Source organism: Drosophila obscura, unplaced genomic scaffold (assembly GCF_018151105.1).
Source record: "Drosophila obscura isolate BZ-5 IFL unplaced genomic scaffold, ASM1815110v1 contig_9, whole genome shotgun sequence".
Lineage (NCBI taxonomy): Eukaryota > Metazoa > Arthropoda > Insecta > Diptera > Drosophilidae > Drosophila > Drosophila obscura.
The window spans coordinates 1,233,648-1,259,477 of NW_024542883.1; the positions used below are offsets into that span (position 1 = coordinate 1,233,648).

General features: G+C 40.5%; 1 protein-coding gene across 3 annotated transcripts; it reads right to left on the reverse strand.

Annotated features, from left to right (window-relative positions):
• Positions 1–13,800: 13,800 nt before the first annotated feature.
• LOC111078936 (myotrophin) lies at positions 13,801–25,170 on the reverse strand. 3 transcript variants are annotated; one of them, XM_022373886.2, is made up of 4 exons: positions 25,023–25,162; positions 24,845–24,955; positions 14,033–14,116; positions 13,801–13,956 (listed from the first exon to the last, which is right to left on the reverse strand). In XM_022373886.2, exons 1-4 carry the CDS (start codon positions 25,092–25,094, stop codon positions 13,870–13,872), a joined length of 354 nt encoding a protein of 117 aa, XP_022229578.1. In that variant the 5' UTR covers positions 25,095–25,162; the 3' UTR covers positions 13,801–13,869. The 3 variants fall into 3 exon arrangements, with proteins under 3 accessions (XP_022229578.1, XP_022229579.1, XP_022229580.1); XM_022373887.2 differs by having other exon boundaries at positions 25,019–25,098; XM_022373888.2 differs by lacking the exons at positions 13,801–13,956; positions 14,033–14,116 and adding an exon at positions 24,689–24,817 and having other exon boundaries at positions 24,884–24,955; positions 25,023–25,170.
• Between the last annotated feature and the right edge of the window lie 660 nt (positions 25,171–25,830).

Sequence of the window (25,830 nt, forward strand, 5' to 3'; positions counted from 1 at the left end):
CAAAATCACTAATGAGGTGAGTTTCGTAAACTCGGCTTTACGAAAGCAGCGGACACGTTCAGATAGCCTACCCATTCGATCCAATACAGTAGGCCCAATATCGACCAACACTTCGAATGTAGGATGGTAGAAGTCTTCAGGTATAGTGAGCGGAAGGGCTCGGGCTAGCAACGCTATGGTCGGATCCGAGACAAAGCACAGATGGAGCAATCGACCCAAGGAATTTTTCACATGGTTGCCTTGAGACAAGGATAGGTCTAGCAAGCCGTCGATTAAGTCATGTAGTGACAAAGATTATTAGACTCGTTTACCGAAGACCAAACAGTACCTTGTAAATTGAAATCACCAAGAATTATCATATGGTCTTTATCTGATAGCGAGGAAGAAACAGTTTTTAAAGCGGACAGGTGATGCTTGTATAGTAAGATAGCCGAGGAAGGTGGAATATAGGAGCAAGTAATGAAAATGGAAAAGCCTGGGAGAATCAGTTTTATGCACAGGAATTCCAGGTCTTGTTTAACCTGGACCATGAAATGTTCCGACGTGAAGTTTGAGTCCACTGCAATGAGGACCCCACCTCCACGTCGAGACGAAAAGTCATTTCTAAAAATTGTGTACCGACCTGCCAAAACTTCGGAACTAAGGATGTCCGGCTTTCAACCAGGTCTCGGTTAACACAATAACATGGGACGAGAATGCGAGGCTCTGAAGAAAAAGAGGGCTATGCTTACTACGCAAGCCTCTAGCATTCTGGTAGGTAACTAAAAGAGAGGAAGTTAGTTTTTTGGATGGGTAGAAGTTGAGGTTGAAGATGAGGGTAAAGATGGATCACTGGTCTGACTACTAGAAAGAGTTATGGGGGCCGACGGCTTTTATTTTGCTTTGTATAAAAGCGGTTACATCATTGGATGTGAGGTCAGGGGCTAGCCGCGAGACAAAAATTTTTCGCTTTGGTGGGACTCTCACCAGTGGTTTTGGCACCACAGGCCTAGTACCTGTGATGGCAGTATCCAGTGGTCCTGGACATCTATTAGCTGGTGGGAGCGAAACTGAGGGGATAGTTAAGGGGTTGGGTGCGGACTCGATGGACACGGACTCTACAGACATTTCTAACTGCATACTCTCCGAAGTGACGCATTCGGCTCCCGAATCAGCATCACCAGCAGCGATCGTTGCCCTTGGAGTAGCAAACGTAATCAACTGCTGCACTAAGGGAGTGGTCGGAGCAAGTTTTTCAGATGCCGGCGGACATGAGGCAGTCGGCACTTGCAAGTCCCTCGGAGTAGACTTCTTGCGCCTCGGAGACTCAGCCAGCAGCTGTAAACTGCTGAACTGAGTGTCCATGGCCAAGAGCCGATCATATTGCTGTTTAAAGCCTACGATCAGCTCTTTGAAGCCACTCCGCGTCTGCCTTATGAACGAACGCATGTCGTTCTCTACAGCACGGCATTCCTCACAACTATAATGTAGGCCGTTGTTTTTGGAAATGGCGTCTCCTACACGGCCCGAGATCCCTACACATTTTGCGTGCACTACGCTTTCGCAAAGCCAGCAGGGGATATTGGGCTGGTCATGGGTGATCTGCATCTTGCAGGTTTTTTGTCTTTTATTTTTTTTTACTTCGGAAAAAAAATTTCAAAACAAATAGCAATCAGACCATTGTGCAGAGCAAATGCTTAGAGCAATGCTTAAAGCGAATTCGGTAAAAGATGAGAGAGGAGAGTGGTTGTAGCAACAGCTTATAAGTGAGAGCGTTACTGCACAAAAAGTTACAAGAGCGAGAGAGAAAGAACAGTTATTGAGAGTTAGGTGATAGAGAGAGTGATAGACGGCAATAACTACGACAAAGAGCGGCCATATGTAATGAGAGAGCGTACTTACGAAAAGCAACAACACAAACACACGATTAACCGACGCACAAAATTTATTAAATAAGTTATGTTTTTACACAATTATCAGGCATGCACCCGCGGTAAAAGTATGATTTTAATGTAAGTTAGTTAGAGAATTAAATTATAGATAAAAAACACCGGCTGTTAAAGTTAAACAAAACGAAAATGCGGAGCGCAAAGCAAAAACACGTCTGGTCACTACGAAAGAGAACGAACGGGGATGATTGCCTGGCTCACCAACACTCCAGCCAGGATTGCCGAAGAGGTGATCGGTGTAAGGTGTGTAACTGGAACCACCACACGTTACTCCACCTTCCCGGGTCTCGGCGCCCATCTGGCTCCTCTTCGACACCGCCGTCTTCATCTTTGGCATTCAGCGCCGATCGGCGCCCTCGTCTTCCTGTGAGCCGCCCTGTGAGGGTCTTTGCAATCCTGCAAGGGGGAGAGAATGTTCAGAGTGGGGACAGCGCTGGCGGGGCAACAGCTCTGTGGGCCTTCCAGCCACACAACTGTTAGCATTCTAGCTACGCAAGCTGTTGCCCTCGCTCTAGCTCTCACACTTATGGGCATTTTTCACCCCGGTGACAGGCTCTCGCGCGCTCATGCTCACCACGCTAACGCTCACGGTTTCGCTGCCGACAGCCGCCGGCAGCTGACTTTACATGGAGTTGACTTCGCTTTACACTCATAAGCAAAACAGCTGGCATCTTTGCACGCGATTATACATATATACTGAAATATACATACACATCGAGGAGTGAGTGATCTGCAGCTTCAGACGGACGCGTGCCGCCGTCGCTTCGCTTCCGCGTCGAGTCCCGGGGCTCATCGGAAGCTGCCGGGGGTGCATTGTGGACTGGTCGGTCGCGGAGCAGCTCAGGCTGCTCACTGTTCACTTAAGTGTGGAAGGAAAATTCACTCACCCAGCGATCGCGCTCCCCAGCGCTCTGGACCGTCTGCCTGTCGGCTTGGCCCGTGGAATCCAGGTTGCAATCCAAGGATACCGGAGTGTGGAGTCCCACTCAAACGCACACATCTGGCCGCACCCACGTAGCTCCCGGGGAGAGTTCTTCTATCCTCTCTCCGACTCAAGATGGTTGGCGACGGAGTTGCCGAGCTTGGCAGCGGATTTGTCAGCACGGTGCGTATGCGCAAATCGGAATTTTAAAATCTAATTGGCCTACTGGCTAATAAACTAAGGTGAGCACGGCAGCACGTCTTTGCGTTCCTATAACCTTTTATTAGTTAGTGCGGAGCATCAGCTGCTAACCAGGGCTCCTGCACAATTGGCGATACTAAGCCCAGATTATACAGCGTAGAAGCTATCCGTCGCCAGATGGCGCTGCCATGTAGTTACGACAGGGACACCAACCACCGACAGAGGGCGCAGCACCATAGGATTCAGCCTTCACCTTCACCAGCCTGGCAGATGGCGCTAAGTCTTCCATCCTAGAAGTATGCCACGGTCCCCTTGAGCTTCTAGATATGCATCTAGGGGCTTTACTACGAGGTACAATGGACGCAGCGTATAAGCCACATCGGGGCACCCTGGGGCCAGCTGGTACACAACGGGTCGCGGAACTGACTTCCTGCCAACCCCACCGCTACGGTGGCTCGTAGGTTAATGTCCCCACCGCCCCCATCTCTTTGAAACCCTGGCAGTTTTTGGAAAGCGGCACACCCTTTCTAGATCCCCACCACCGTCGGCACTTGCGAAAGCTCATGGCTCGAGCATGTTCCAGTCTGCACCTGACTGCATGGAGAAGGAGCAACCGCACTCCAACCCACGAGAGCTGTTGAAAACCCTGGGTACTCGGGCTAATGAGCTGGTACAAAGGATCAATGATCACCGGCACGTGGACATCCCGATGAAGGACTTAGCCCTGAGCTAAGGGCTACAACGCCCTGCAGGCGCTTGTCCTAAACAGCTTTGACAAACTGCACAACAGGTCAATCGGGGCCGCCACTATTGGCACCCAAACAGCTGCGAAGACGTCTCTCATAGGCACAAAGAGGCTGCGCGAGTCACCGCAATTGGCTGCTGAGCCTACAAAGAGACACAGGAGCACAAAACTGAAGCATGCACCAACCCAACTTGAACCGCCGACGCTGTACCAGGGCGAGAAAACCCCTTCTGGAACTGTGGACCTTGGTGCCACCCCAGCCGCCAAAAAGCAACTCATCAGGTGGGCCCCAAGGCAAGGAAAAAAAGGATACACACCTGGCAGTTGTGTGCCTGCCCCCGGCGCATGCAAGAGTCTTGCTGAAAGCAGGGAAGCTCAAAGTCGGCTGGACGATTTGTAGAATCCGGGAACGGACAGCCCAAAGACGCTGCTATAGATGCCTGGAGTTCGGACACGTAGCAATCAGGTGCAAGAGCGCGGTGGATCGCACCGGATGCTGCCTCAGGTGCGGCGCAAACGGTCAAAAAGCCGCAACCTGCCAGAGCGATCTTCGTTGCTTCACTGCACTGCTAACAAGAGCAACGAAAAGAATCACTACGCGGGTAGCAAGCGATGCCCAGCTTCCAAAGGTGGGCCCAGCTTGCCGCCCCAATAATGAAGTTGTTACAGCTCAACCTCCATCACTGTGCGGCGCCTCAAGACCTGCTGTGCCAAACAGTGAGGGAAACGGCGGTTGACCTAGCCATCATCAGAGAGCCATACCGACCCAAGGAGTCTACTGGACTCATACTGGATTCCACCAAGAAGGCCGCGCTATGACTTTGCGGCGCCACGCCCATGCAGGCCACCAACATAAGCTCTGAGGTGGGATTCGTACGCGCAAAAGTTGGACACATACAGACATACTAGACATACAGTGTCTATCTCGCTCCAAGCCTGTCACTAGCCGAATGCACAGGGATCCTAGAAAACCTAGCGGCTGATGTTAGAGATCACCACTCGGTGGCTATCGGAGGCGACTTCAACGCGTGGGCAGAGGAATGGGGAAGCGTCTCAACGAATGCGAGAGGTAGGGTCTTGCTGGAGATCATCGCACCCCTGGATATAGCACTCCTCAATCAGGGCGTGCAACAACCTTCTCCAGGGCAGAAACCGGATCGATCGTCGACCTCACCCTGGTCAGCAGCTCACTCTTCAACACTTCGGGTTGGAGTATCTGCAACGCCTACACAGCAAGTGACCACATGGCAATTATTTGCAAAATTGGCGAGCAGGCAACTATCGTCGTTGCAGAGGCGCCTAGATGGAAATGCTACCGCGCGGATAGGTTCAACACGGCGCTGTTTTCGGAAATGATGACCAACCTTGTGACGGATGGAAATGCGGAGTGCATGACCAACCAAGTCATGGAGAACATCGTTGCAGCATGCACCGCCACCATGGCTCAGAGAAGGCATTACGAGCGTCAAATCAAACCAGTGTTCTGGTGGAACGAGAGCATTGCCGAGTTACGCCTGGAAAGCAATCACGCACGACGCCGCTACCAGCGCTCGCGGGGCACGGCCTTTCCGCAATGGCAGGCTACCTTTAGAGAATGCAGAAGGGCCCTCAAGGCCGCAATAAAGGAAAGCAAATGCCAGTGCTTTCTGACGCTACGCGACTCTGCTGAGCAAGATCCGTGGGGTAGGGCATACAAACTGGTGACGAAAAAGCTGTGCTCCAAAAAACAAGCACCCCCATCGGACCCCGACATAGCCAGATCCATCGTGGAGGAGCTTTTTCCGCGCATGGCAGATCACTTTGTGGAAGCCCCCTGCCTAATCCCATCACCAAATCAGGCCCAGATCGAGGAGGTGACTCTCGAAGAAATAGCAACCGCAACCAGGAGCATTAGCCCTAACAAGCACCTGGGCCGGATTCTATCCCGAATCGAGCCCTAATACTCGCCCTTTCCCTGCGCCCGGAAATCTTCGTGAAGCTGCTAAACCAGTGCCTTCGCGAAGGAGTTTTCCCGAAGAGGTGGAAGTCGCAGAAGCTGGTGCTCATTCCCAAGCCAGGCAAGCCGCCAGGGTTAGCGTCGTCGTATAGGCCAATCTGCCTGATCGACACAGCTGGCAAAGTGCTGGAGAAAGTGGTATGCTCACGACTTGAACGAGCCATCGCGGATGCTGGCGATCTATCACCGCACCAATACGGTTTTCGCAAGGCCAGATCCACGACTGACGCCGTTGGTAGGGTGGTAGACATTGCATCTAGGGCAATCGCCGGCAACCGGTGGAAAGGCGGCTGCAAGGAGTACTGCCTAATGGTCACGCTGGACATCAGGAACGCGTTCAACACGGTGAGATGGAGCTGTATCTTGTATCTCTCAGACTCCCCCACGGAGTGCATGTGGTGGGCTTTGCGGACGACGTGGCTGTCCTGGTAGTGGCCAAAGACTTGACAGCAGTAGAGACGACCTGCAACCAGACGATTGCGCTAATTCAACAGTGGCTTGAGCTGGTCGGGCTTGAACTTGCACCTCACAAGACCGAGGCAGTTCTGGTGTCCACCCGGAAGAAAGTTGAGACGGCCAACATCACGGTGGCAGGCACCCTCGTGTCATCAAAGCGGGCTATAAAGTACCTAGGCGTCGTGATAGACACACGGCTCTGTTTTCGAGAGCATCTGGCCTACATGAACTCGAAGGCGGCAGCCAGCAACAGAGCCCTATCAAGGATTATGTTGAATACCCGAGGACACAAGCAACCGCGGGGCCAGCTACTAACGAGTGTGACGAGATCAATGATGCTTTACGCGGCGCCAATCTGGACAAAGGCCCTCCAGACAGCGAGCTACACCAGAGGTCTGGCAGCCACTCACCGACTCTCTTCACTGCGAATAGCCTGTGCCTTCCGAACAGTCTCGAACGAGGCTGCCCACGTGATAGCGGTTATAGCACCGTTCGAGCACCTATCGAAGGAGCGGTCACCCTACCACCGGGATACGCATGGCAGAGGCATGGAAGCGGCGGACAAACGGCAGGTGCGCATGGCGTGCAAGCAGCAGAGCCTCAGGAAGTGGCAACACCGATGGGATACATCCCCTAAGGGTCGGTGGACTCACCAACTCATCCCATCCGTCGAAGCGTGGGTTGAAGGGAAGCATGGCCAGGTCAACTTATATTTGACTCAGCTTCTCAGCGGCCACGGCTGCTTTCGGAGCAATCTGCACCGCTTCGGGCACGAGGACTCAGCAGAGTACTCATGGTCCAGACACAACGTGGAGGAGGACGCCGAGCATATTATATTTGCGTGCGGCAGGTTCACAGCGCAACGGCATCAGCTGGAAGTCGCCCTGGGCGGGGCGTTATCCAAACATAGCCTGGTGCCGTACATGCTCAGGTCCCCGGGTAACTGGGAGGCGACCAGAAATTTCGTGGCTACCATCATGGCAGAACTGCGAGCTGTTGAGCGGCATAGAAGGGAGCAGATAGGCTAAGCGACGCCACCACTTGTGTGAAGCATTGCTTCGCGGCCGTACCACACCTCTTGGGCTCGCATAGTCATATCAAACAAAGTCATTGTATATAGATAGTTAAGCTAAATAAATGGAATTAAAAAAAAAAAAATTTCCATTGTTTTATCTTGGGACCTGACCAGTGGAACCCCCTGAGACGCCCTACGCTTAATCAAATAGTTTTTGTTTTTCCATTTTGAGCATAAATAATCAAACGGCTGGTGTTACCGACTCTGGAACAGGCAACATAAAGTGAAAAACATTATTCCTCCAAATTCACACCACAAACGTGAAGTGTTTGCCCTTGGGCCTTGTTGATGGACATCGAAAATGATAAACGCACGGGATATTGTAATCGATTGAAATCAAATGGCAAATCAGTTGAAATCATAGGGATACGCGGTATCAAACAAACTTCTCCTTTTGATTTACCAGTCAAGATCGTAGCTTCAATAAAATTTGGAAATAATTTGTTCACCACCAATCTGGTGCCATTACACAGTTTTGGTGGATTAATATTTTGCAATAATATAATCAAAAAACAAATTTTCAGATTCAAGCAATGCGGTGGCATACCAGCCGGGTTCAATGCAATCACACTGTCAATTGATTTATATGTCGTGACAACACCTGACAGTTTCGCTTGAATTTTAAAATTAATGGCATTGATATGAATGTTCTTCGGTGCTAAAATTGCGCGTTTTCTTAACCAATCATTATTTCTGTAATTCTGAAGAATATTCGGAAAAACACATTCAATCAATTCATCTATCGATTGCGTAACTGTACAAAAATTGTTCGGCACAGCGATCAATCTATTGGTACAGTCGATTTGTATTTTTCCATCACCAATTTCTAACTACTGTTTTAAAAACTCATGGGCAGCTGAATTATTTTGTAGGTGAATACGCATATTAATGTTCAGTGTCATGTTCGGAAAAACACATTCAATCAATTCATCTATCGATTGCGTAACTGTACAAAAATTGTTCGGCACAGCGAGCAATCTATTGGTACTGTCGATTTGTATTTTTCCATCACCAATTTCTAACAATTGTTTTAAAAACTCATGGGCAGCTGAATTATTTTGTAGGTGAATACGCACATTAATGTTCAGTGTCAATTTTTATACGTATCTCCAAAGAACTGTTGACTTCAATCAGGCATTTATTTCATCAGCAGGAGTTGATCGAGGAATGCAGTCAATGTTTGACGAAAATCCCTTGACAGTTATATCAAAGCACCACTAAAAATCTGTTGATTACCACGTAAATCTTGCATTATTCGATTAATATACATATAATTTGATGGCACACATGTTGATAATATAATTGCAAATAGCATTCGTATTTGTTGTGGATGAGCTGAAGTAGATGCATCATGAAGTATTGAATCCCATTGTGCATCATCCTCCAACAAATGCAAGAGTTGACATGCTTCACGATATGTTTGACACAAATGACCGTTGACTGTTCTCAATTCTTGAAATGATTTTGGGCCATTGACGTTAACTAATAACAATCACAAATAAAAACACTCAGCATTGTTTGGATCTACTGTATACATATATTCTCCCAATTGCATTTGTTTGGAAAATGCCTGGATGCCCATCGATTACTGTTCCTTGTTTAAGTCTATGCAATTTTTTCGAAAACACAGATGGCAATATAGTTAAACGCCCGAGGTCATTAACATAAGCATCATTCGCTATTGCATCTTGCAATGATTCTTCGGATCTTAAATTTGCTTGGTTGAAACGAATAAAATTAAGACATTCAGTTTCTATTTTGGCATACATATCAACGAAGTTCTGGTGATATAGTTTAGTTTAGTATAGTTTCTTGTGGATAAACCATCATCGATACGAATAAAAATTCAGGGCACTAACTTTTTTCTGTACATGTTGACCTGAAAATAAGTGCAAAATGTGACTTTAGAAAATTATACAAATGAAATGTCATCACACTGAAAATAGGTCAATTATTTACCTGTCCGTGGATCAAACATTGGTATATTTATATGGTAGCCATCGTCACCTTTTTAATGCAATATTGGGTATTGTAATGCACCCTAGCTACGATTAAGTTCCAAAAAACGTTGCAATTGCTCATTTCTGCGATGAAGTACAATATCACGGGATTGAAACTGATCACCAAGAATTACAATTGCAACCTCATCAATTGTCGGTGCATTGAATCGCCTCGCATGCTCTCCAAACGGTGTTCTATCAGCCCTTATTACGATTTTGTGATTATCAGATGGATTACGATCGAGAGAAATTTTGAATAATTGAACTAATGCGTTATGCTGATGAAAAAACCTTTGTAGCTCACGAATAATTTCTCGTCTTGTATTCGAAACAATTGCACAACGTTGATCGAATTCACGATTATCATCACCAATAAAATAAATTTTCAAAAATGGTCAGCTTGATGATAAATCTGGCCCTGAATCTGTAACATACATGCCATTTTAGGTAGATGTTGGATCAGAATTTTTAAAACTATCGAATACTATGATTCAGATTGATATAAATATTGGGACAAGCCTTTTGAAGAATTTACCTTAAACGTCGGCATAAAATTATCTCTAATACTTTAAGTAGCACCAAAAGAAGTCATTTGAAATGCCGAATTGTATTGTTGAATATGACTCAAAAAGTGCTTCGACGCACAGTGGGGCCTCAGCCGCAAAGAGGTGGCAAAAGTCAATGCATATTCCAAACCATCTAGTTTTTGGGCTGTTTTTCAACTTTGACTTGAATTAAACAAAAAAGTATGTTTTTGTATTCGCGAAATTTTTTGTATACGTGCTCTTTGCATAATCCTTTACCTAAGCTTAAAATCCCTATCTGCAGCTTTGCGTTGTTTGTCCTCTATATCGATAACAGTGACGCTACCTCGCACGAAAAACGTCTGAAAAATGGACTATCGCATCTCTATTTCCTATACAAAATCCAAAAATGAAAAAGGATTCGTGTATTGGATTTATCCAAAGCGTTCAAAAAATTTGTTTGAGCGGAGAGGCGTCGCGAAGTCCCACAGATCAATTCCCAAAATAAAGACGTGATGTAGGTCCAATTTCTTCAATATATTCCTCTGGTTTTTATTCACTAGTTATATATGTATGTAATCGCGTGCAAAAGCCGGCCGTTTGCTTGTGGGTGAAGAAGCGCATTATTTCATCTCGGTGGCGCTCAAGCTGCCGAGGGCTGTCGGGAGCGCAAGCGTGGTGAGTATGCGCGCGAGAGCGCGTCGCCGGGGGGAAAAATGCTCTTAAGTATGAGGCTGAAAGCGAGGGCGACCGCTTGTGTAGCTGGAACGCTAACAGCGATGTGTGGCTGGAATGCCCACAGAGCCCACACTCTGAACAAAATTCAATGAATACGATGATTCGGATGGAGTTTCTAATGCTGGCAATCTCATTTTGCCATTAGCACAACACATGCCGTGTTTTTCACCTGGAAAGTTAGCCGCATCACTTGCATCATTGCGTCTATCATTCCAATGTATCCGTACATACCATAATAAATCTGACTGTAGTAATTAAAAGCAACTCACATCATTTCAGCCAAAACAGCATGACGTATTCGTGATCGCCGTGCAAGATTCAGTAACGGTACAGGGTCAACAAATCTATTTCGTGCATTACGTTCACGCTGAGATGAATTAGCTTGTGCGTGTTCATCTGCAGACTGTGATCGTCTTCGTAATGCCACATCATTTACATAACGCGTTCGCCGACCTTTATTTGCTCGTCTGCCTCGTGGCATTTTTCCGTCATATAAAAAATAATAAAACAAATTGCTACAATTCAAGTCTCACCGTTTGTATGAATGCACTCAACAATATGTTTAAAATATAAACACAATAAACACAAAAAAGCAATAATTATCGCACCGCATAAATATATAAAAACATTCTTGTACTGTTAACACAGAAAAAAGTTTTATCGAATTTTTAAAATTGTGGCTGCCACAAATTTTCGTCTTTTGTGGCGGCGGAAGGCGGCGGGTCGAAATTTTGAAATACAATTGTAGTAGTGTGATATCACATGAGTCTGGAAAAAAAATTTGGTGGCTTTAGCTCTTATAGTCTCTGAGAACTAGGCGCTTATCAAGACGGACAGTCGGACAGACGGTCGGACAGACAGACATGGCTATATCGACTCGGCTATTGATCAAGAATATATATACTTTATGGGGTCGGAAACGTTTCCTTCTCTGCGTTACACAGAAAAAGTCATTTTGGGCCACAGCGGGAAAAAAAAGTTCAATTTTGTCGAGTAGTGTCATCGGCACGAATTCACGAATGCTGCAAAAATCTTATTGGAGGATTTCTACGTTGACGATGTCCTTACTTGAGCAAACCATGAGGATGAACTGCTACCGAATCAGAACGAACTCATACAACTAATGATTTGCGTCAACTTATAAGAGCTCAAGAAATGGGTATCAAACACCAAGCACGTAATCTCATACGCAAAATTATACTCGACTGTTTGGCTTGCTTTTGACAAAGACAGCATGCATCACAGAAACGAATGCTGGCCAATCCTTCTCAAGGCAAGGGTCACAAACCACGCCTCAGTAAATGCTAGATATGACTATTCTTTCGCCTAGTCACGTCGGCATTAAACTTGGAGCTTTCCACTGAAACGTTCCTGGCTGCGCTGCGGAGCTTCATATCTCAACGTGGCAAGTACAGAAAAACCTACACAAATTTCATCGGTGCAAAACGATCCGTCGATGAAACACAAACCCTACTGGCGTCACAGCAACACACCAATCTGATCACTCATACCCTGGCGGATGATGGCATCTAATAGGTATTCATTCCACCACGTGCGATAGTTGCCAATCGGGACCGTGTGTGGACTGCGAGAACAACTGATGCACAGCTCAGGAATATATACTTTACAATTCTTCCTGGAGTGAATGGTGCAAGATGTAGGCAAACACTGTGCGCAAAACCAAAAAGGGAGATGCAAATTATTCTTTTTTGTTTTGCAACAATATATGCCGCCACCAACACAATCACTTCTACGTCAAAGTGCATTTTTTTCCTTTTTTAATTTCAGTTAAATTTCACAATTGGCTCCGTTTACAAAACACAGCTGATTCATCCTTCCTGTTTTAGCTATGTTCCATACCCTCACGGAATAACTAGTAAATTCCTGGCAGGAATTTTCCGCGGTGCTGGAGACAGGCCTTTAAAAAAAAAAACATTATCTGGCATATATGGGCAGTTCCTATCTGGCGTTACGTTACATTCGTACGACAAAATGTTGAAAAAAATAGTCAAAAAGCTGAAATTTGGTAAAAAGGTTATCCTCGTTGAATATAATTTAGTTAGACCTATATTCACCAGAAAAGTGAATATAATCGAGCGTACAGTTTTAAAGATATAAGCCAAAGTATGACCTAAAAGTGCGTTACATAAAACAGAAGTGGTTTTCGAGGTTGGGGTACACAATGACAAAACTCTGCGAATTGGATAGGGCTATTTGTATAACATTTTTTGTGGTAATAAATGAAGTACTGAGAGTTAATTTTCAAACTTATTAAATGTAAAAACTTTTCCTGTTTTTTTGTTAAAAATCCGCGGAGGCATCTGGCGAACGTTACTGGCGTTACGTTACCAAATTCCGCGATTATAAAAGCCTTAAAATATACTGTTAGCCGAGGTTGGACAAAAGTTCTGATAATTGTTTTAGGTAGTTTAATATGTTAGAAAGAATTTAAGGAGAAACTTTTATTAAGAATCATCTTCTTCCTAGGAGATAATAGTAAAAGAAAACATGTCTATAAAAATACCAGAAAATACCAAAAACGTGAACTTTTGCTTATTTTCATAGGTTTAAGGATGAAAGTTAATGAAATTATATGTCAATTAAGTAAATAAGTTACCTTTCAATAAATTTAGAAAAAAATATCCGGAAAAAATTATATGGAAATCGGTTTTTATTGACTTTTTATGATTTTTGGCCTGGTGGACCTTTTGGCGGAACTGCCCATATATACAAAATCCATTCGTTCTTAGTTAAGATTTTTGAATGTCGGCTTTGCATCTAAAGCTCACTTTTACCACTATCGAACTATCGGAAAAAAACCTCGATAGTCGAATCAATGATGTTGCCATCGATACTGTCGATACTGACTCGATGTTTTTGCAGCTCCACTACACACCGGATACTGAGATCGAAGAAAAAAGGAAAACTAGGATAGGATGGAAGAGACGAAAAACTTCTGTATTGGTTTGCCGTTGCGACGGCATTATTCAGTACCGAAAAAACAACGAGCCGAACAAGAAAAAAAATAAACACAGTCCACTAAATTCAAGTTACTCAAAAGGGAGTATTCCACATTAGTTTAAGATTGTAAAAAATCATCAGGCAAAAAATGGTACCAGGGAAGTTAATTTTTCGGTAGTTGTACACTTGTTAATACGTTGGCATAAAGTTGTGGTTTCCTCACTTTGAGCAAACCCGAGAAGAGGCATAAGAACTAGAATTTATACTAATCTGTATTTCAATTCCAAAACTTAAAGTACTAAGCGTCATATTTATTTTATAATTTATGTAAGAAGCTTCTTGATTTCGTCGCTCTCTGCTGCTTCAATATAACTTTGTCCATCTGGAGTAGAGTCGCTTTTGTTTGCTCCCTGTAAGATATTAAAAATTAAATTTCAAAACATTTTGTAGAACACAAATTTGCAGATCCTTATTATTAATCCAAACCTTTTTCAAAAGAAATTCTACGCAGCTCGTGTGTCCCTCCCAAATAGCTGCAAGAAGCGGTGTTATGCCATGTTTATCCTTTTTCTATGTTAAAGTATATAAGGATAGCTTTAAATCATTAATTACAAGAAAGTGATCCTATCTTCTAGAACTAAATACATAAATACATAGTTTTTAGAACAGAACCTTCATATCACCTACAGATAAGTATACACGTATCCGGGGTTAAGGACGAAATTAATATGTCTAGCGATCTTGATCTGCATATGCTATGCATACATACAGCTGTGAAAAAAATAATCGCACCACCACGACAAGCAATTTTTAAATAATTGCCAAACTCACATTTTTAGCTTTAAGGAAATTTTAAGCAATGGGAGACTCTAACAAACCTGAGAATACAAAAAAAAATCATATTTTTTTTGTAACGTTTTTAAGACATTTAAGGTACTTTATTAAAATTCATAAAACTAGGCAAAAAAAAAAGCACCACTTTTCAAAAATGAATTTAAAATTTAAAAAATAAGGAATTTGTAACGAATTCATTAGTTAACCATTTTTAACTACATATTAATACTAAATCTATATGCATAATTTAATATTTAGTACAGTGTCCTTTACTGTCAATAACAGCTTCGCAGCGTCTTGGCATGCAATCAACTAAAGTCTGGCATCGTTGTAGGGAAATTTTGGACCAGGACTCTTTAATTTCTTCCCAAAGTGATCGGATAGTGGTTGGCTTGGAAGCAGCAACTGCCTTCTTGACGTCGGACCACAGATTTTCGATGGGATTCGGGTCAGGCTACGTTAACGTTAACAGAGTTTGCCCTGAACCATTCCTTTGCTTTCTTGCTGGTGTGTTTGGGGTCATTGTCCTGTTGAAAGACCATACGAGCGCACTTCATATTCTGCAAAGGGTAGCATTACTGTCTCCATGATATTCACGTACACGTGCTGATCCATGATGGGTTTTGTCCAATGTATTGGACCTACTCCATAGTAGGAGAAGCAGGCCCATACCATTACACTACACCCTCCATGCTTAATAGTTTTTGTGGTGTACTGGGGTTTGTATTCAGTATTCTTTGGACGTCTAACGTATGATCGAGATCCCTTTCCACCAGACATAACCACTTTGCACTCATCTGACCATAAAATATTTCTCTAATTTTGGGATGTCCAATTTGCATGATCGCTGGCAAACTTCATGCGCTTAATTATATGTGTCGCCTTTAAAAGTGGTACCTTTCTTGGGCTGCAGGCTTTAAGGTTATATTTCCTAAGATATCTGCGAACTGTTTAGTCCGTCACATTTATTTTAATCTCTTTTTTAAGCTCAGTAGCAGGCTTGAAGGGATCCTTTTTTCTCTGAAGAATCAGTCTTTTGACATGAAGAGGGGTCATAGATCGTTTTCGCCCGCGTGTTTCAGTATTTTCTTCATAGTTTAAGAGGTTTTTAATCATTTTATTGGAACATCTACCAATCGACCAACTTCTCTGTAAGTTTTTCCATCCAATATCAATTTTTTGATAAGATCGCGCTTGTCAGCAGTGCAGTGCTTTCCACGTCCCATTGTAATTATTTTTTTTTAACTTTTATGATAAGGAGATTCCGCGAATTCACCAAAAAAATGGCTTATGGTGCTATTTTTTTCGCTATTTTTTTGGGGGGGGGAATACCAAGCAATATACAAAAATTTAAATTTAAAAAAATCGCAAGAGTAAGCTAACAAATCAAGAACAAATTGTAGTGGTGCTTTTATTTTTTTCGCATTTGTATATGTGTTCGAAAGACAGGTGTTTAAAGAGCCAGTTGCCTTTCTACTTGTTTTCTTTATTCGGTCTAAAATATTGATCAAACTTTTTTTGCAATCTATTAGTATCCTCTATGATTATGCCGTTTCGGTTATCTCGTATTTTTAAAATAATGGATTTGAGGGTGGTAGCCGCCAAACCCGTCTACAAATTTTGAAAGAATTGTGATTCAGTTTCACATATATCAAAGGAGTCTGCATCCAAAAGTAGTTGCTTTTGACGGACACGGCTATATCGGCTCGGCTTAAATATAAATAAACTTTATATGGTCAAAAACGTAACCAACACGGATATATATATGGGATTCGAATATGGTGGGCAATCACAAAAAGGACACTCTAGAAGCGGTGAAAGCAATACGGCTATCGATAGCCTTACTGAGCGTCGTTGCGAGCGGGGTCGTTCGTGTCGTTGAGTAAAGAAGTAAAGAATACAGTTGTCCACCCAATACGTTTACTAACTTATTTAAGCACCAATTTTAACACTTTGAAACATTTCAAATATTAATAAACACTGGAAAATTATAATTTCCCACATTTAGCAGGGACCGTAACTGGTATAAGTTTTAAAATAAAAAATGCAATTATTCCAAAATTGTTATTTAAAAGTTTAAAAAATTTATTAAGTGCCCACTCACATTCGTAAAACGCAAGACTTTTCTGTTTTTAAAACGGCAACATATTACTCCCCAAAATTAAAAGTAAACGGCTTTTTATACAACAAAACGAATATTAATTGCAAAAGAAAACGAGAAAGAACGTGTAAGTCACTTCTTTGGACTCGAGTCTAATTTTATAATCGTACTCAGTCAATATATAAATTTGTGAGCTTATGATTTATGTGGAATTTAAAAAAATTTTACATATTACATTTTTTTGCGACATCTGGCATCTATGTCTACATCTGAAATGTATATTCTACATCTACAACGTAGATTCTACATCTTGTCTGCGAACGGTCGCGCGTTGCACAGGGCAGAGAGTGTGCCAGCGAGAAAGAGAATAAGTAGCAGCGCTGAAAGGGTTGGGGTTATCAACTGAATATATATTTCTTCATTGTGGCTATATTAATGACCCGATCTGTACCAGATTCGGCAGATTCTTATAGATATGGTCATTTTCTACGATACGGGTCCCCCCATAAATCCCATGTTTATATGGAGAATGCCCCGTCAATGATAGCGGCTGGAATCATTCTTGTATATATGTATGTATCTACGCCAGGCCACGTCGAATTAATTAATTTTTGACTCATTAATTCATTTTTAACATTATTAACTTAAGAAAAACGAGAAGGAACGTGCGAGTCGCTTCTGGGGACGCGACTCTACTTATACCCGTACTCAGTCAGTATATACATTTTTGAGCATATGATTTTTTAGAATTTTAAATTTTAAAAAAAATTTTACATTTTACATTTTTTTGCTACATCTGCTATCTACATCTACATCTACAATGTAGATTCTACATCTAACATTTAGAATCTAAATTTTAGATTGTACATGTTCCATTTAGATTCTACATCTCCTACGCTAGGGGTTGCTCGCGCACCGAACGCGGCAGAGTGTGCGAGCGAGAAAGAGATAGGTACCGGGTCATTGGCAGGGGGAGGCAGAGGAAGCAACAGAAAATTAATTTCTTCATTTTGGCTATAATTTTGATCCGATCTGATTCAGATTCGGCAGTCTGGTAGATATGTGTATTCTCTACGATACTGCATTTTTAGTTTTATCGTATCTTTAAAATTGTGCCTGGCACAGATTTTCGTCCTTTGTGGGGGCGGGGCGAAATTTTGAAATACACATGTAGCAGTGTGATATCACATGAGTCTGGAAACCAAATTTGGTTTCTCTAGCTCTTATAGTCTCTGAGATCCAGGCGCTCATCGAGACGGACAGACGGACGGACGGACGGACGGACGGACAGACGAACATAGCTATATCGACTCGGCTATTGATGCTGATAAAGAATATATATACTTTATGGGGTCGGAAACGTTTCCTTCTCTGCGTTGCACACATCCACTTTTACCACAAATCTAATATACCCCTTAACTCTTTTTTGAGTACGGGTATAATAAGCCAACACAATTTCCAAATTTGTATCCATTCTTAGTTATTTTATGCCCATCCCGCTGTTTTTTCATAGATGGTGGATGGTGGTTGGTGCCAGTGTGAATCGGTGTTTCACATCTTTCAAAAATTCCCACCGTTCCACTGGGATGCTCAGTGTGCAGAGCCTATTAATCAGCACAAAAACAAATGCAAAAGTGACTATGCTTAAACTCCCGCCAAAATTATCACGGTTGACAAAACCGACTGAAACTTTTTCGGCAATTAGCTGATAAAAAATAATAATCGAATAAAATATTAATGGGTGGATTAGGCCTAGTATTATTTTGGTGAGGTTAAATTGGGGCCTTAAGAAATCAATTTATTAAATATATTAGGATATAAAAAAATACATTTTTAATTATATAAATATAAAATTAAAACAGAAAATTTGTTTATATTTATTTCCCGCTCATACAAGTTTTTATTTAAGTGCTATGTACAATTCGATTTGAAATCGCCCTCGTAATTAAATTTAAATTTTTATTTGGGCCTTAAAGAAACTACATTTTCTAGATCATTATGGGTTATTTGTTTCCATCTTGATAAATTCAAAAGGTCGTTACGACGTATCTCCGCACCCCATATATCATCCCATACATTTAGCAGGTGGAGATATGTGCGCTTCAGATTTAATAGCTTTATACGGATCTGATCGATCATTTTTTAGAAATTTCAAAAATTTTAATGCAGTTATGAAAATCTGATTATGATTCAAAGGCTACTGGGAAAAGTGGGGACTTCGGCCATTTAAGCTTGCTAAATTAATAACTTTTGAACGAATTTAGAAATTCATGAAATAAACTGCATTTGAACAAAAAATCGTCCCAAATGTAGTCTGCAAATGAACCTGGTTCCACGCCGTCTAGAAGCTTTACAATAATTTGTCTAAGTAGAACTTAGTTGCCAGTGCATATTTTCCTATGTTATATATCTTTTTTGTCGATAAAACATTTTTAGTTGTCAATTTTACAATAGATAATACTTTTGTATCTATTTTGTACATTCATTAAATTTTACAAAAATTTTACATATTTTGGTTCTTAGGTTTTGTTCTGCGGCAGAGCTGTTTTGATATTTTTTGTGCGAGGTTGCGACCCAAATCGGTCTATACCGACCTGCTGCGCAACCGGCGCACATAGGGACCCATATACGTACACATATGGACAAAATAATAGGTGTACTTTTTTTCTTTTTTAACTTTTAGTATCTTATTCATATCTTCTCTAATCTAACAAAATTGTAGATGTAGATAACAGAGCAAAAAATGTAGCAAAAAATGTAAATGTTTTTTTAAATTCTAAAAAATCATAAGCTCAAAAATGTATATCCTGACTGAGTACGGGTATAAGTAGAGTCGCGTCCCCAGAAGCGACTCACACGTTCCTTCTCGTTTTTTTTTAATTCTAAAACTCTAAAAAATCATATGCTCAAAAATGTATATACTGACTGAGTACGGGTATAAGTAGAGTCGCGTCCCCAGAAGCGACTCGCACGTTCCTTCTCGTTTCTTTTGCAACTTTTAGTTTCTTGTTCATATCTTCTCTAATCTCAACAAATCAAAGTTTTTTCAAATCTTATATTAATTGTCTATAAAGAAAAAGTAAAAACAGTTTCACTGACGCTTTCATTTACAAGAAAATTAAATATTTCCTTAAATCCGTCAATTTTGGCTAACTCAATGATCAAATCAAAGGTTCTGTGAAACTGTTTTTAGTTTTTCTTCAAAGACAATTATAATAAGATTTGAAAAAACTTTGATTTGCTGAGATTAGAGAAGATATGAATCAGAAATTTAATGTTGAAAAAAAAAAAAAAACACACCTATTATTTTGTCCATAAGTGTAGATTAAGAAATATTCAACGAAAATAATATAAAATATAACGTGAGGGTAGTTTTGAATAGTATTTTTTATATAAGTTGAAACACACACAACAACAAAATAGATATTTTGAAAAATAAAATTTCCTTAAGAGAAAAATTTTACCAATAAATATAGTACATCTAAAAATATATACCAAAACAATAACCATACATGCCACAGTTAATTTTTATTTGACTTAGCCTGAAAATTGAGCAAATGCTGCTCACTGAAAAAATGGTCAACTTTGCTCGTATCTCCGAAACTAAAAGACCGATTTTCTGAATGTTTCCATTTTCGAAATCGTTAGAAAATTCTCTATCAGAATCGTATTTAAATTATTCAAAGCGCTCACTAAGAAAATGCCTTTTGCAACCTCTTTTCGGTTTTGCGGGGTTTTGTCTGGGCGTTGATATGCAATTACTGCACCATCAAGGTATATTAGTGTTAGGGATTTAAGAAGAGGAAGGGAATTAGTGGTGGATATTATATGGTAAAGAGAATTGAAGTCCGAGGATAGGACCATAAATGGTTCATGCAAGAAAAATTTTGACCTATAAAGTGGAAGGAACAAAGGAATAAAGTTTCCTGTAGATCTAATAGGAATCGTGAAGTTTATGCGGCTCAAAAAGTCAGGGCTATCTACGTCACCCTTGATCAGGTTGTGCATAAAAATCACACTAATTTTTCTACGAATAAAATCTATATTCGTAGGTAAGATGGCAGTCTCGCACCAGCATTCCAGTTAAGGCCACGCAGAGCAAAAAGTACAAAGCTTTTCTGGACTGATTCTATACGGTCCTGGTGTACTTTGTACTGGGAGTTAAAATTTTTTCAAACATTTTAGGAATAGCGGATAACTTGGATACACCTCTATTTTAATGTAGCGGAATAATAATAGATTCCTTCCAGATTGGGGGGAAGCATGAAGAATTAATGGATATAGTGAATAGTTTAAGCAGGGGTTCACACAGAGCGTCGGCACAGTACCTGAGTACTCAGCCGGAAAATCCGTCAGGACTTGGTGAATACACCGGCTTAACTAGTCAAAGATCATGAAGCAGTGAGTTTTCATTTAAAAAGAGGCTGAAAATGGAGTTCGACCTTGGTAAACTGTATGGAATCAGCTGACCGATCATTGTTTGCTGACATATTGAGAAATATGTTTCTTTCGAAGCTGTAAAACTGTTTAGGGTCCTGTGAAAATCGTATCCTGCAACAGGATAGGCACAATATCGACCGACACTTCGAATGTAGGATGGTAGGAGTCTTTAGGTATAGTGAGCGGAAGGGATGGGGTTAGCAACGAGACAAAGCACCGATCAAGCAATCGACCGAAGGAATTTTTCATTTTTTCAATTCCCATAGAAACATTTTAATCACTTGCCATGACAATTAGCTTTTCAGAATGGCAAAGTTCATTACAACCAGATGTCAGACACTTAAGTTATGTTAAAAAATTATGCGCTACATCTAAAACGAGAAGGAACGTGCAAAGACAATATAAGTATAAGATGCGTAACGCTCATATTTCAATTGCCATATGCAAGCCAATTTTTCATCATGCGACGAAATTCGCGCCATCTCGCGAATCCCGCTTGAATGTGTGAGTACACACAGAACCAGCAAGTGCGTGTGTGTGCCTACTTGTGCGAAGCGGACGATTTTCGAGACGAATACCTTTTTATGAGTTGAGAAACGAATTTATTTACCGTCGTTGAATACGTCGCTCGCTGAATACCCTAATGACAATTACTCCAATGTGAAGTCATGCATTAAATATATTATGTATTTTTATATATGTATATCCGATCATTATTATCGAATATACCATCTTAAAATAAATTATCGTTGGGGTGATATATACAATATAACAGTTTTTTAATATTGGGGTGGTAAGCGTCTTGCAAAATTAACTTACACATATAAAGTGAAGGGTATATTTCGACAGCATTGTAAAAAACGTATACATGTGCACACATACAGTCGTCACGACGACTTGGCTTCGTGTGCCTTCGTATGCTGTATGCATACCAGAGAGCGGCTGGTTTTAGAGCGCTCTCTCTCTCTCTACAAAAGTTCAAGTGAGCCTGGAGCCAGCTCTAGAGCCAGCATGCAAAATTCGTGTGCAAAAATTTCGTATGGCGTTATGTATCTTATATTTATATTGTCTTTGGAACGTGCGAGTCGCTTCTGGGGACGCGACTCTACTTATACCCGTACTCAGTCAGTATATACATTTATGATTTTGACTTAATTTTTTTAGAATTAAAAAAACATTACATTTTTTTGCTACATCTGTTATCTACATCTACAATGTATATTATACATCTAACATGTAGATTCTATATGTACCACTTAGATTCTACATCTCCTCCGCTAGAGGGCTTACGCGTACATAACGAGGCAGAGTGTGCGAGCGAGAAAGAGAATGAGTAGCGGGTCTCTATCTGAAGGAGGCGGGGGAAACAGCTGAAAATTAATTTCTTTATTCTGGCTATAATTATGATCCGATCTGATTCAGATTTGGCAATCTGGTAGATATGGTCATTCTCTACGATAATGCGTCTTCCTTTTTCTTGTATCTTTAAAAATGTGCTTGCCACAGACCACACTCATGATGGTGGAAACCAGATGGGGCGGAAGTGGGCGGGGCGAAATTTTGAAATACATTTGTAGCAGTGTGATATCACATGAGTCTAGAAAACAAATTTTGGTTCTCTAGCTCATATAGTCTCTGAGATCTAGGCGCTCATCGAGACGGACAGACGGACGGACGGACAGACGGACAGAAGGACAGACGGACATGGCTTTATCGACTCGGCTATTGATGCTGATCAGGAGTATATATACTTTATGGGGTCGGAAACGTTTCCTTCTCTGCGTTGCACACATCCACTCTTACCACAAATACAATATACCCCTTTACTCTTTTTTGAGTACGGGTATAAAAAGCTTTAAAAAATAAGTTTTCAAAAATTCTTAAACAAAGTTATGCCGTAGAACAAAAACCATAATCCTTTCATAAATTTTAATGCCCCAAATCTATCAGAAAAAGTCCGTTAGGTTTTTTGAGGGTATTTTTTTGGCTGGTACAAGATTGTCTTATGATTATGCCCAAATTTAATGGCACAATGATGCAACTTGTTCATTTTTTCATTAATGAAGACCATTCGTACAACTCCAGCTGCACCTATACACCCACAAACCACAATGCTCCCTCCGACATACATTACAGTTGGTATCAGATTTTTCTTGGTAATGGATTTATTTACTTTTCGCAAGGTCTGTCAATCCAAATATGTCCTATTTGCATTCACCAGTTAAATCACTTTCTCCAGAAATGAATTTGACTGTCCAGACCTGTCAAAAATCGAAGTTTCAAGAATATCGGACTTTTGGTTTAGGAGATACAAGCACACAAAGTGGAAAATTTCCGTGCGTAAAAATGTATTCAACTTTTATTAACATATTGCATCTTTCCGGTAGAATATAAAGTAAACTGTGTAAGGTCTGATTTTGTTTTTGGTATCTTTAACTAGGTGTATTAATTTTTATAAATATTCAATTAAAAACTGGATCGTTGCATAGACAGTTCTAAATAAAACCTTATTTTACAAACCATTTAATTTTTGGTTGTTTTTATACTTGAACTTGACTTAAAAAAATATTCCTAAGTTTTTTTTTACATGCTCTTTGAATATTCCTTTACCCAAGTTAAAATCCATTTTTGCTGTTTTCAGTGGTTCTGCTTCTTGATCGATTTTTCCAACTCAATCTCGCACTAAATATGGTCAAAAAAGGGCTGTCGCAGGTATGAAATTCCACACAAAATCGTATTTTCTGTGCGAGGTTGCGTCAGCAAAATCGACCTAGAAGCTAAAATACTCAGAAGAGCAAAAAAAAGGCTTTTAAACTTAGATAAAGGAATATTCAAATACATGTAAGGTCAAGTCAAAGTTGAAAAACACCCGAAAATTAGGTCAATATTCTAGTGATTTCATACTTTTTATGTATGGTTTAAACATGTGATCGGCAAATGGTTCTTAAATATAAATTTTAAGTTTATGAGATATTTTTTAAAAGGCAAATGATTACTTAGTACCATTTTTTATACCCGTTCTCAAAACAAGTTGAGGGGTATATTAGATGTGTGGTAAAAGTGGATGTGTTCAACGACGAGAAGGAAACGTTTCCGACCCCATAAGGTATATATATTCTTGATCAGCATCAATAGCGGAGTCTGTCTGTCCGTCTGTCGGTCTTGTTTGTCGCCTAGATTTTAGAGACTATAAGAGCTAGAGCAACCAAATTTTGTTTCCAGACTTATGTGATATCACACTGCTACAAGTGTATTTCAATAAGTAAAATGTAAAATTTTTTAAATTCTACATAAATCATAAGCTCAAAAATGTATATACTGAATCGCGTTCCCAGAAGCGACTCACACATTCCTTCTTGTTTTTTTTTATAAGCTTTGTAATAAAAAATGTTTGTTTATTTATTTTTGTAATTATATAAGATCAAAAATAAAATTTAAAATTATTATGTGTAGTGAAAATGACCAATAAACTTTTATTGTAAAGCTTCTAGACATTTTAGCACCATTTAATTTTGCATAATAAATTAAATGGATTTTCCTTTCAAATGCAATTTATTTTATAAAGATATCTGGATTCGTTCAGAAGTTATTAATTTAGCAATCTGAAATGGCCGAAGGCCCCACTGTGCAACGTTGATAAAAGTGCACTTGGACTCAATATAGTTACATTCATGTAACCGATAAAATAAAAGTAGTTTTCAGTAAAAAATTGTAGTCTTCTACCCGAGCGATTTTTTTTATTATTATATAAAAATTAATAACAAAGATCAATTATTATTGTTTTAGAACATGTTATGGTCGCCGGTACGTCGGTAAGGGGTGAAAGTCGTACATAGACTTTTGCCGGTCATTGAATATAATGTGTGTATACTGTATGTGTGTATGTATACTGTTTTCTAGAAAATATAATAAAAATAACTTACATTAACATCGGCTCCTTTTAGAATCAAGAACTCGAGAACCTTTAACTGTCCAAAATCAGCCGCATAATGAATTGGGTACCTTCCCTTAATCTCCTCATTTACTTTTAGAGCCTGTAAAAAAACAACGGATGAAATCAAATTAAGTTTCAAAGCCTACAAAGTTTGCATACGAACACACATCGTTTTTGAAGGCATCTTGCACAGCATCAAATTCACCGTTTTTTATAGTCCAAATAACCTTTTCACTCATTTTTATTAATCATACGAATTTTTTTAAGTTGAAATGACAAAATCTTGCGATATACAATTGGAACTAATGTTTTTAAGTATCGATCAATATACATACTATAAAACTATCGAACTTAAAGTACAATATCAGATTGCCAAAAAAATAGTAGCCAACATATAAGATATTAATGAAATTGTATATCTTTATATGCAAAAGATAAAGCTTTCGGTGCCATATTATTTGAATAGACAGATTGTCGATTTTCACTATCATCGATTCTCCGGTTTTCGCAAATTGAAAGATTCTTACGATTTAAAACCTAGTACTCAGACGCGCTAAATTTTCACATTTACATTAAATTGCACATTAACATATACATACATATCACTAATTTATACAGGTTTGTTTTGTAAATTACATATTTATAGTGCAAATGCCGCGGCTTTCGGCTTTGCAACTTTGTCAATAAAGGCCTGTCTCCAGCACCGCGAAAAATTGCGGCAAGGAATTTGGTAGTTATTCCGTGAGGGTGTGGAACATAGCTAAAACAGGGTTGATGAATCAGCTGTGTTTTGTAAACAGAGGCAACTGTAAAATTCTGCTAAAATTAAAAAAGGAAAATAATGCACTCTGATGATGAAGTGATTGTGTTGGTGGCGGCATATATTGTTGCAAAACAAAAAAGAATAATTTTCATCTCTCTTTTTGGTTTTGCGGACAGTTTTTGCCTACATCTTGCACCATTCACTTCAGGAAG

What these genes read in the sequence shown, in the direction of transcription:
- LOC111078936 (XM_022373886.2), bottom strand. Translation starts at nt 25,094, where the DNA reads ATGAGTGAAAAGGTTATTTGGACTATAAAAAACGGTGAATTTGATGCT. An exon ending in AAGATGCCTTCAAAAACGAT is followed by an intron (nt 24,956 to 25,022) that starts GTGTGTTCGTAT and finishes GTTTTTTTACAG; the next exon opens with GCTCTAAAAGTAAATGAGGA. An exon ending in TAAAAGGAGCCGATGTTAAT is followed by an intron (nt 14,117 to 24,844) that starts GTAAGTTATTTT and finishes ACTTTAACATAG; the next exon opens with AAAAAGGATAAACATGGCAT.